Raw genomic sequence first — 12382 nt, 5'->3', positions numbered from 1 at the left:
GTTAACTTCCATTCTTTTTGCCCTAGCTTTTTTTGCTTTCCTTTTATTTTGTTTTTGTTTCCTTTTTTTCTTGTTGGCTTGGAATACTGCTCCTTACAGAGCCTGGAACATTTTTCTTTCAATTCTGTAGGGTGGGGAGGGTCATATATTTTAGGCCAAGCTCAAGGGGAGGGTTAGCAAATTACACTCCCATTGCAGAGATGGGTCACCTAATTTCCAAACCCAAATTTAAAATTCCCAACCCCCCTCCCCCCTGCTAATTTCTGACAAGTCCCTTACATTTGACCTTTGTGGCCTTTTGTTATTTGTCTATCATTCGTAAACAATAGCTAAAACAATGTAACAACTCCGTCGACCAATCAGCGCTTCTGACCGGATTCCGGATAGATTTTACGTCGTCAGTATGGAATTTCTGTCGCTGAATTGCAATTTAACGACCTGCTCCTTGTTGGCTTCTTATCTCAATTGGTATAGAGCCCTGCACCGGTATCGCAGAGGTCAAGGGTTCGAATCCCGTACAAGCCCGAATTTTTTTCGGGCCTTCTTTTCGCAACTCCAAATTTGCGTCTATAACTGCGATGATCTTCTTTCATATAAAATTCAAACCGTGGGAGCTGCCATCAAATTTAGCGAAACATAAAAATAACGACTCAAAACTTGGCAAAAAGGTATAACTAAGACAGCTAAAAGAAAAGAAAAAACGGATGGACAAACTTGAAGAGGATTGGAACGGATTGAAAATTGCGGGTGTCGAAAAAAGGTCAGCCTAACATATTTTCAAATTTTATTTTTGTTGTCTGTAACGTATGATTTAATGCTTGTTTGACGTGAAGCTGTGATTTTGTGATTTACCAGTAATAAATTTCCTCGCTAACCTTAAGTTCCATTCCGAGTAAGAACCTGACGTGACACATCCCCTTTATTTTTATCTAAGACCACTAAAGGCTGGTTACCAATGGTGACATGAGCCGTCAAAATAAACCTATTCGGCTAACTCAATGTTGTACCCAATTCAAACCCTTTGGGAATAAAACGCTTTGTTTAAAGAATTTCCAGATCGTTTAAAATGTAAATACCACATTACAATGCAAATACAATACACAAAAAAACTTAACCCCAGGGAGATTTGAATTGGGTACAACACTGAGTTAGCCGAATAGGTCTATGGCAACAACAGTTTACGAAACGTTATTAGCATCGGCGATTACACAACAAGAAAAGTAATGCAAAGCAACATTTTACCGTTGTTTATTTAGAGTCTACAAGTTTATAACAAGACATTAACAGGCAAATTTCCACGCTAACCCTTTGTCACAGACAAAGTAACTACACGAAATTTGAAAAAGAAAGAAAAAACGAAAGTCGTTAGAACTGCCAGGCTCCCCAACTTTCAGTTTCGCACAAATAACTCGATTGGAAACGCTTGCTACGCAGGCTAGCCACAATACAACACTTAATCCTTTTTATGAATAAGAATGAATGAGTGGCCGCTTAAAGCAGCTTGATAACTGAAAAATGGCATAGACTGTTCGGCAATTACCATAGGTGGTGACCGTCGTTAACCGGGACGGTCGCTTACAAGAGCTTTTCATCATATTTCAAAGGAGGTTTCACAATCGTGGACGTAATTAGAGCTGGTCGCTTAGGGGCGAGCTTTGATTATAGCTAGTAATCCGATAGGATATCAAAACTACAAAAAAAGTGAGTTTCTAAACCACTCTAGCCAGTGTACCAGAGGATTTTTTTCTCGCGTGCGGCGATTGAGTGTGGCGAAGATGCTTTAGGATCAGTCGCATGCCGAATCCACAAGCAGCGAAGCCGCAAGAAGAAGACTTTTCACGCGTGTCAGTATAAAGACTTAACCACACCGTAATTTTTAGGGAGCTATTATAACTCCGAAAATGGAGTAAAAATTTTAGGTACAGGATAACCCCTTTTTGGGGGTTACTTTAACTCCTAATTCAACTCCGAATTTGGGATCATTTTAACTCCTGAAAAAGAGTTCTTTTTACTCCCAGTCTGGAGTTAAAATAACTCCGAAATGAGGTTATTTTTACTCCTTACATGGGTTGTTTTTACTCTTTTTGGAGTTAATTTAACTCTGAAAGTGGAGTTAAAATTTTAGGTACAGGATAACTCCTTTTTGGGGGTTATTTTAACTCCTCAATATCTGGGATCACTTTTACTCCTGAAAAAGAGTTCTTTAAACTCCTTTTTGGAGTTAAAATAACTCCCCCCAAAATAACTCCACTGTAAGGAGTCAAATTAGCCTCAGCAGAGGAGTTATTATAACTCCTTGAAAATTACTGTGCAAAACAGGAAACCACGCATGAAAAGTCTCCGGCACCCACAGTGACACTGCTCGAAATATAAAAAATAAACTTCACAGCCGGGTTGTTCAAAGCTGGGTTAAGATGACCCAGAGTTTGCCTGAAATTTGAATTCACATATGAAAGTTTAAATGGCAAATTTAGTTTAATTCCCTTTGTCAACAATTTGTTCAGAGGATTCTCAAAATGCTTAAAACTAACGGAGAAACTGCTTTAGAGCAAAAGAAAAAGAAACCCGGCTTAAAATTGACACCCGGGTTGGTTCTAATCAACCTTCGAACAACTAGGCCCAGAAGTTTTTTGAATTTACAAATTTAGAAAGAAACAATTGAGAAAAATAACGCATACAGCCATCACTCAACATTGCTCATTTTAAAGACCCAAGCCCATTTGCAGGGCATTTCAGAGACAGTTAGGGGCGGTACAGAAATCATAATTCCACTATGACTTGTTAAAGCCTTCCAAGGGATTTTCACATCAGGCAAGCCAAGCAGATTCACTGTGGTAGTCGCTGTTGTAATGGGTACACTAAGATTCAGCGTGCCTGTTGTAGGCCACTCCAGGGTAATGGCGTAGGTAACACCTGGTTTGCTGGTATACCTGTGAAAACACGGTTTCAGTTCGACGCGTTAGCGAGTCGCTCATAGCCATTTATAGTCAAGGCAGGTCAAGCGTGCATATGTTCCCCCCAAAAGTAAGTTGAAGATTCCATTAGTGATTTAATATTCATTTAAAATATTTCCCCGTTTCTGATTGGCTAAAACCACATGCATAATTCACCATAACCAGCTGCTGTTGACCAAATTTGGAAAGAATTTTGTTTATTCTCGACCCCAGTGCTTACGGGTTTGGGAATGCGCTCTTCATCTCTCTCCTCTACATGCGCAGAGGAGCTCTGGGTCGAGATCCGAATTTTGTCATATTGAATCGATGACGTCAAAATGACGTCAAAAGGGCAGCCTGGTTACAGGTTACTGAACCGTTGACCGAGAAAACCAGGAGACGAGGTTGAGTTGTTTTGGTAGTTTGAACAAAATGGCGGAACTGTCGCGGATTTTACTCGTTTCACGGCGAAATATTGTCTAAAACCATCGCAAGAACACCAAGAAGACAACTCGACGGACAACATCCACTATAATGGAGTAAACTTGCAGACCTGAGGAGGCCTTAATCTCTTAAACTGCATTATTATTCGAAAGTTGAATCCGTTTCAGATTCATCTCTGCATTGTTGCATGCGTAATGAGCAGTGAATTCACACGCCAGACAGTAATGAAATTTCTACCAGCTCAGTTTCCCTGAATTGATGTAAATGTCTTTCAATGTTTTGAGCGGTGTATCTTTATGTTTCACTCAATTAAGAAGCAGGTCCCACTGTTTAAATTTTGATATATTTCGAGACAGAGCTCCTTTAAGGAACGTCTTATGAAAGGGCAAAGAGCTATACTATATCTCCCACATAACGACAGGTAACCCAGGCTCACTATATGTATCACGTACGGGTTTCATATAACATGAGTAAATATAGAGATCATATGGGGCGAAGTTTAGGTCTGGAAATTTGGCAAGTTTCATCGATTTTTATTTCCATTTTCTAGCAAATTTCCAGACCTAAACTTGGCCCAATATGCTCTCTATATTTACTCATGTCAAATGAAACCAGTACGTGACACAAATAGTGAGCCTGGGTTACCTGTGATATAACTGCTTACCATATATGAGGAGTTGAGGTGTCATTCTGTGTGTGCCAGGGTTTGGTTCCGTATATGGCCTCGCCGTTAACTTTAAGCCAATCTCCCATCTGTTCCAGACGTTCTTGGAAAATAGGGTCGATCCTACCGTCTGATGTTGGTCCAACGTTCATCAGCAAATTTCCACCACAGCTGTTACAAAAAAGGGTGAAATCAATAACACATTCAAGACTGATAGTGCACTAGACAATACACCTTTTTACCTTGTATGTTTTGTTTTCCCAATTTAGACCACGTGATGTTCTCCAGGGAATTTGCCTTATGCATACATAGGCACGTGGACACACGTGCATAAGACGATATTTGAAAAAAAAACATTTCTCTGGGGTACAATAACGTGGCCCGAAATAGAAAAACGACACTTAGAAGCTAAAACGTCTATTAGCACAGCAGAGGTGGGACTACAGATACATTCGCCCCCAATTCGGATCGTTCGCCAAAAGTGATTCAATTCGCCACCAGTGTTACCATCACAAATATCACAATTTAAAGGGAAAATTAATGGCAATTACCAGATCGATTGCAAAAAAACATGATACAAATGAAGACGTGGGACTACAGCTATTATTCGCCTCCGAATCGGGTCCTTTCGCCCAAAACAAAACAATTCGCCGCCCATTTTTCCACCACAACTATTACAAAAAAGGGGAAAACAAAATAGCAATTACAAGACTGATGGAACAGAAATTTGGTAGTGCAGAGGTGGGACTACAGTTACATTCCCCTCAGATTTTTCAGGCTTTCTTTTTACAACTGCATAACATGCGTACCTTCTACGCATTTTTACTGAAGTATGGCAACAGATTCTATCAAACCATAAAGGCAGGAAGGGAAAAAGCGGGCAAGCAGGGAATTTTATCTCACCTTACAGCTGAAGCCAGAATAGAGGTCAAGTCATCCATGGTGAGGAAATCTGACAATACTGTGTTTCTGCGATAGCCCCATGATTTCTTATCAACTGTCATAGCATCTTCCCATTTGTGTTTCTGCAAGATACCTAATGAAAGAAACATTGAAAAGCACAGAATGGAGACAGGTCACTGATAGCATAAAGGTTTATACTAAAAATTGCAACCATTTTTAAGGACTTTTCAAGGACCACCTACATGTACCAGGAATGTATTTTCACAGATTACACAAAAACGCACATTCCAAATCCACTCTAACAGGACTTTAAGGCTTGAACTGTTTGCTCCACCAACTTCTCTACATTTTTCAGTACACTTGTCTCAAGTTGATATAGCTGTAGTTATTTCTTGCATACAACAAAAAACGCTTGATGTAAATCACCTTTTACTTCTCTGAGCCATGATTCATATTCTGTTTTGGACAACAGTGATGTAACGATTAATCAAACAGATCAAATTCTGAATAAATCGCGATAATGACCGGTTCGATTCACGATTCTTTGCTTCCACGTTTCGATTTTGGTTCGATTTTTGCATAACTTTTCTAGGGTGCCCTCAGTGAGTTATTATATTGAAAAATCAGAATCTAGAACTCTTTAGAATGTGCGTTTTGACTGACGAGCAAATACGATTGCAGTTCATGCGCCAAAATGCTGTTCTTCAACCACCCCTTGAGAATTTCCAAATAAGGCAAACCATGTTGCTCTTTGTCAGGTTCTCAAACATGGCGACGAACGACCAAGCGACTGTGCATCCTCCTGTCCTCTTACTGTTCTCAAATTGAGGGGTTAGGGTGGCATGTTGTTTGCATTACGTATTATGTTGTAAGAATTAAGAAACATTCACAGAATCAAATCGAAAGGCAATAATCGAAATCTGTTAAACCCCTACTACACAACCAAAAAGTATTAAAAAGCACTTTTCAGACCACTACAATCCAAAGTTGGCGATCGTTCAAAAGGAGTTTTTAAGGACTTGCACAGAAATTTTAAGACTTTTCAAGGGAAAATGGAATTCAAGAACGTTTCAAGGACTTTAAAATTCCTCAAAACTTCAAAGACTCTTCAAGACTGTGCGAACCCTGGCGAAATAATGTTTTGGAACTGAAATTATGGGGAAAAACCTATAAATCTTTTTCTTTTTTTCAAATAAAAACCAGGATACTTATGGACAGGTCTTAAAATAATGTTCACAATGTAAATTGAAGGAAATACATGTAACATAACTGCAGTAATGTGTAAAGCAGAAGGATAGTAATACCTGGGTTGTACCGATCAGAGCAGGTATACGCGCCACCATGGTGACACATGCAACCAGCACCCCAACGGTCATTCACCACAACTGTATCTTTCACAGGGCTGTGTGAGAAAAAACAAACAAACAAACATGTAAATTTGTCTCTGTTACCAACTTCATTTGTAAGATTGATTCCCTGCATTTTTTTCAGGAATCTTTATGCAACAGTTCCCATAATTTTGAGTTTTATAGCTAATACAGCCTTTGGCTTCCCTGTGGCCCATGTTTTCTGAAGCTTCCCAAACGGAATGGTGCAAACCATTTGATTTTCCAACCCAAATTTCAGCTTTACGATATGAATGGTAAGGGAAGGACCATAAGAATTTTTTTTTTTTTTTGGGGGGGGGGGGGGGGGTGGAGAAAAGTTTCTCTCAAAATGCTATCCTATCCATGTACAGTGTATTTACATAAATATATGGATGCATAATTCATCAAAAGACAAAAAGCAATTTCCCTGGTCTGAAGTGGGAAAATAAAACATACAAGTAGAAAAGGTCTATTGAGGGTATACCTTTAAAAGGTTAAAAGGTAAAAGGTTTGTTTATAGTGGAAAAAAGCACTTACATGTGGCTGTTCCATCTAGTTTTTACAGGCACTCAACTCAAATTATTATTAGAGGCTTTCTTAAGAAGGTAAAGTAAAGGGGAGGAAAGTATTACCAAGGTCATGGGTGGTTATTCAAAGAAATGTGAGTGATACAGTGCATACGCCATACCTGTCATTGTATAACCAGGCCAAGAATTCTTTACTCTTCCAGTAGGTATCAGGTGCCTCCCAGTCTCCATCAGACCAAATATACTCAGGTCTATAGGTGTTTACAAGGTCATAGATTTGAGGCACCATGACGTCCTGCAAAAAAAAAAAAAACGCCCGAGCCTGAGCCTGAGGAAACAGCAAACATTTTGCAATACCACCACTGCTTTCCAGAATTTCCAGTGAAATAGCATCTGAGAAAAGAGCACAGGAAATTCCATACTGATGATATATTACTACTCAGATCTGGGAAGTGCTTCTGATCCGTCTTACCATGAGGGAAATTTGCCTCAATGAATCAAAAGCACTACCTAGATCTGGGGAGTGGCATGTAATCAGTATGGAATAACTATGCTCATTTCTCAGAAGTCATTTCAGGGGGGGGGGGGGGGGGGGAGAACACATGACAAGCAACAAACATTCTGTTACAGAGGAACCTTGATTTAAACCTCTACAGTGTATATAACAAAGTCCTCAGTGTAACAAACAATTTTCTTTATCCTAGTAATGTGAACATAATACAAAATTAATTATATGAAAAAGAAACTCAGTATAACAAAACCTCCTCATAGTGAACAACTTTTGCCAGTTGCTTGGCCCTTCATCATATTGAGTTTCCACTATACAGAAACAAAGATTTTGACAGTACACACAAGGCGACAAATTGCTGTGATGTGTTGCTGTAATGTAACTTGTCGCCTATGGTGTGTTCCCACCTTAACTTCTCAATACAGTCAAACCCTGTTAATACGGACTTGGAAGGGAACACAGAAAGTGACTTTATTAACAGGGTGTACCTATTTAGCAGGTCATTTTTAAAGCAAAAAAAAACTTTTACTAGAATAAAATACCAAAGAAATAAAAGAGGACATAAGCATCATCAAATTAAACGTCTCTAACCATAACAAAGCCGTAATTACATGGAAACACTTGAAAATCACCCATTTATAGTGTAACTTAATCAAAACCCTTAACTGCATAACTCATTTGAAGCCAAAAGTTGACATCTACAAATCATCCTATTGAATGTATGCAAGTGCTGGGAACATTGACATCCTTTCAAAGGAAGGTTTTTTTGCCTTCAAAAAGGTAAGGTCTATTATGGCACACAGCTGATCATGAAGTGTCTGCATTAGCAAGGTTGGCTTTCTATGAGAATTCATTGATTGGACAAGAAATAGGTGTCCTTTGTCTGAATTAATGGGTGTTTATGTTAAACAGGTATATAAGAGAAATACCTAAGAGAAAATATAAGGGCTTTCCCCAAGGACATAGAAAACTGTCCATAATAGTGAGGTGTCCGTATTAAGCGAATGTCTGAAAAGCAGGGTTAAATGTCTGTGTTCAGAATTAATTTACAATGTATGATTCCATGTTGTGTTTCAATGCTATCATTGGTTCCAATTTTATTTTCCTTTGTGGTTGGATATCATAGTGAATGATAATCAGTTTGAAACAAAGAAAAATGAAATTTGAACCAAAGGATAAAAATTGAACCACAACATCTAAACATCGACATACATATACATGCATAATTATACTAGTTCTTTATAATTATGGCATGCAGTTGTGTCAATGCAATGTTGATGATAATAGTATTAAATTTGTTTGATATACATTTACTTACATCAACATAATCTTGTGTTTGAAATTTATTGGCTTTGTCTTTGAGGTAAAGAGGGTGAAACCACTCAAACAATGAAAAGTACAAGCCAAACGTGACATTGGTGCGTTTCCTGATGGATGATGCAAGTTCACCTAGTTGAACAAATGATGGTTAAAAAAACAAAATTCTCCCTGTTCATAGACTGTAAACAATTGTGTAAATCCACTACAGAACATCGTTAAATGTAATGTAATATAAATATTATAGAGTTTTGTCTTATAGTTATTGTGTACATTGTGATAATAATAAAAAAAATTCTTATAATGATTATTATCATTGGATCATTATTGTTATTATTATTATAATTATTATTATTATTATTATTATTATAATGGAAACTCAAACACAAATAAAGTTTCCAATATTATTCATTATTATTGTTATCACTCAACATCAAAATAAGCTGCACAATACGCTCTTCTCACTTATGGTAATATGCCCGTCTAACCTCGTTTACGGGTAAAAATTCTTTTGAAATTCAAATACGAAAACGTCGTCTGATTAGGATTTCAAAGGACGTTTTACTCAAAAAAGAGGTTAGACGGGCATATTACCATACGTGAGAAGAGCGTATAAGCAGCCAAACAAAACTATTCATGCAAAATAATTGTCCACAGCCAGAAGAAAAGTTGGAAGTCTATGACATTTTAATATTAGTCAGGGCCGGGTTGTTCAAAGCTGGGTTAAGATAACCTAAGGTTAGTGCGAAATTTGAATTCAGATATAGAAGCTTGAAAAGTAAATTCAGTTTAATTCTTTTTATCAACAAATTGATGATTGAATGCTCTTAACAATAACAGAGAAAACTATCCGAGAAAATGCTTTTGAACAAAAGAAAAAGAAACCCAGGTTAAATTTAACCCTGGATTAAGTGCTAATCGGCCTTTAAACAACTGGGCCCAGATGAACAAAACTTCACATACCTTATTTAAGTCACCAATAATGTTAAAAATTTATCTGCCAAAAATTAAAAATCTCATAATAAACAGTGTACTGGTAATGACTGTGTTTCGTACCCACAAGATCTCTGTGAGGTCCATTATCCACAGAGTTCCAATTCCAAGTCACATTGGATCTCCAGTTTGTCCAACCTTCATGGTGTTTACTGGTAAGAACAAAATACCTAGAAAAAACAAAACAAACAACAACAAAAAAAGAACATTGTTGGCATTAGAAGAAATGTCCCTGTAAGACTATCAAAGAGTTCACCTGGATAATCTAAGAGCTGCAATCTGTGACATTAGAACTTGGGTCGATTGAATAATGTTGACATGTTGTGCTCGACCTCCTTTTCCCTGTTCCTTTCATTGTTGGCCTCAAACTTGGACAACCATTAAAAAACAACATTGGAAGAGAGAGAGACAGGTACAGTGTATCAGAGCAGTGTGACCCAAGTTGAGTGTCCTTAATTCATGCTTTTTTTTTGTACTGTTTCGTGGTCTCTTTCTGCTCTGAAACCAAACGGAAACGCTTGCTACGCAGGCTACAGCATTTTCCGCCGGACATTTTCAGTACATTAATATGCCTGAAAATGCAGTAGTTATATTTGTTTACTTTACCCTTCTCTAGTGTTGTCGGTAAGGTACACTGTTTACGGGGAAAAAAGGCCAGTGACACATTCAGAATTATGGAATAACAGTAAAAGGTAGAAGAAATACTGACACAAAGACACCAATATAAACTGTGGTGCAAAAAATGTATCAGTCATCCTGATTTAATGATGAAAAAAGACTTTCTGGGGAAATCAGAAGTATATAATTTTTTTCATATTTCAGCTGTACATGTACGCATGGGCGTAAATGTATGTGTGTATGGACACTACGCTCCTGCAATCCTTATCTTGGTCCACTTACAGCTATGTAGAAATATCATTGTTCAATTTTTAAAGTGTAAAATCTCTGTCAGCCCTTACAATTTTTACATTTTGAGTTACGACATATAACACTCGTTTTGTATTCCAAACGAAAAAGTAGGCACCAGTACCTTTGACAACAAAACTATTTCCTGCAGTTACCCTGGTGCAGTTGCGCTCTTTGACAGGGTTGGTGCATGGGGTTAATCGAAATAAAATGGCTCTTCGGGCCCAAAAAATGAAGATGATGTTACATGCTTGAAATACCAAAGAAAGACAGGACTGGGAATATGAGCTCATTGTAACAGCACATATCCTTCATTCATACTAAAAATCTGGCAGACAATGACCAATGTGGATTTACACAAATCTACCTCTGATTTTGCATTTGCGAAAGAAAAAAGACAGTAATTTTATCACCATCACAGCACACTTCTTAGGTGCTTGTTCGCAAATTGACTGTGCCTTGCTTACTTTGATGGCTCATTGAAGTGCATCTTCTTCGTTTTCCTGCTGATAATTTCTCAGCCAGCTATGCGTATCACCAGCGGAGCAGGTTTCTTCTTGGCGATCTGACACAACATCTGAATATTTTCTTGTCGACACCGCCAAAAAAGGAATAATTTTAAGATTTTCAAAGCACTGTAAACCCAAAACAGGTAAAATGCAACTCACGCCTGCTTATGGTTCTTGTCTATAATCTAGGTAGGTGATGGAATGATGACGTGCAAAGTTAACATGGAAGTGTCATTTTTTACATATTCATTTCTGCAGTTCTTCGGTTATTCTATTTGTAATTATTAGTTTTTTACCGATCCCCGATACTCGATCCCCGATCCCCAATTCCCGATCCTCGATCCTCACCGCTGACTAGTCACGAGTCATGTGACATTCAGGGGTTTGAGCTTTTGTGTTACATAATTAGGGTAAATTCGCCATAATACTCTAAATAAAATCAAGGATAAAAAAGCATCCCCATAAAGCCTTTTAAAAAAAGTAAAGTACAAAAGAATACCTTGCGCCAGAACGAGCTAATAAGTCGGCCCACTGATCCGGATTGAAAAATTCTGCCTTGAACATCGGACCAAAATCGGCGTATGAGAAATCTGGACGATAGTTTTTCTTCATGAAGTCGACGCATTCTTGAGTATGTGCACCTTTCCAACACCACCAAAACCATTCTGAGTAGAAACTTGGAACGGAATAAACTCCCCAGTGCATGAAAATTCCGAATTTAGCTTCGTCGTACCACGAAGGAATCGGCCTCGAATCTAGCGACTCCCAAGTCGGGTCATATCTTGTGGCACTTATATCAGCTAACTGGCTTATACAAACCAAAACTAAAGCAAACGTGGTAATTGAAAACATTTTAACGCCAAAGAAGGTGAAAAATAGGCTTGAGGAAACTAGTTCCAGGGCCGAAACTGCCTGCACATAGAGCACAGACGTTTTTGTCCTGTCCTGACAGCCGTACTGACAGCTCAAGCATTAGTGCCACAGGATACCCAATCAATATAGTTCACGCACAGGCCAGTGAGTATCAGTCCTTCTCTCGCGATCCTGAACTATTTTGTGGAAAACCAGTGTTAGCGCCGATGATGCAACTCGATTGCACAAGTATGCGATTAGAACTTAGAAGATAACGATTCACATTTAATTGCCGCAGTATTTGTGGGTTATAGCGTCATAAGCAACAAAGCAGGTACCGGTAAGTTTCTGGTGTTCTTTGTACCATGTTTTGGTATTTAACGGTATTTGTTTCTGCCCCGGGGGGTATTGCCATATATGGGCTATATAGGTATGTGCCGCTGTGAATGTATGGTTTTC

General features: G+C 38.3%; 1 protein-coding gene across 1 annotated transcript; it reads right to left on the bottom strand.

Moving 5' to 3' along the window:
* Positions 1-1232: 1232 nt before the first annotated feature.
* On the bottom strand, positions 1233-12048 carry LOC140947008 (alpha-L-fucosidase-like). Its single transcript, XM_073396089.1, has 8 exons — positions 11571-12048; positions 9720-9826; positions 8665-8795; positions 7000-7133; positions 6249-6346; positions 4945-5077; positions 4042-4212; positions 1233-2930 (listed from the first exon to the last, which is right to left on the bottom strand). Exons 1-8 carry the CDS (start codon positions 11921-11923, stop codon positions 2684-2686), a joined length of 1374 nt encoding a protein of 457 aa, XP_073252190.1. The 5' UTR covers positions 11924-12048; the 3' UTR covers positions 1233-2683.
* Between the last annotated feature and the right edge of the window lie 334 nt (positions 12049-12382).

Source organism: Porites lutea, chromosome 1, assembly GCF_958299795.1.
Source record: "Porites lutea chromosome 1, jaPorLute2.1, whole genome shotgun sequence".
Lineage (NCBI taxonomy): Eukaryota > Metazoa > Cnidaria > Anthozoa > Scleractinia > Poritidae > Porites > Porites lutea.
The sequence above is the reverse complement of the archived record's forward strand: the minus strand, read 5'-3'. Positions and strand labels throughout refer to the sequence as shown.

Coding starts and splice junctions, on each gene's coding strand:
- LOC140947008 (XM_073396089.1), bottom strand. CDS start 11,923: ATGTTTTCAATTACCACGTTTGCTTTAGTTTTGGTTTGTATAAGCCAG. Junction 7,134..8,664: donor AAACACAAGATTATGTTGAT/GTAAGTAAATGT, acceptor TTTTTTTTGCAG/GACGTCATGGTGCCTCAAAT. Junction 4,213..4,944: donor ATTCTGGCTTCAGCTGTAAG/GTGAGATAAAAT, acceptor TTTTTGTAACAG/CTGTGGTGGAAATTTGCTGA.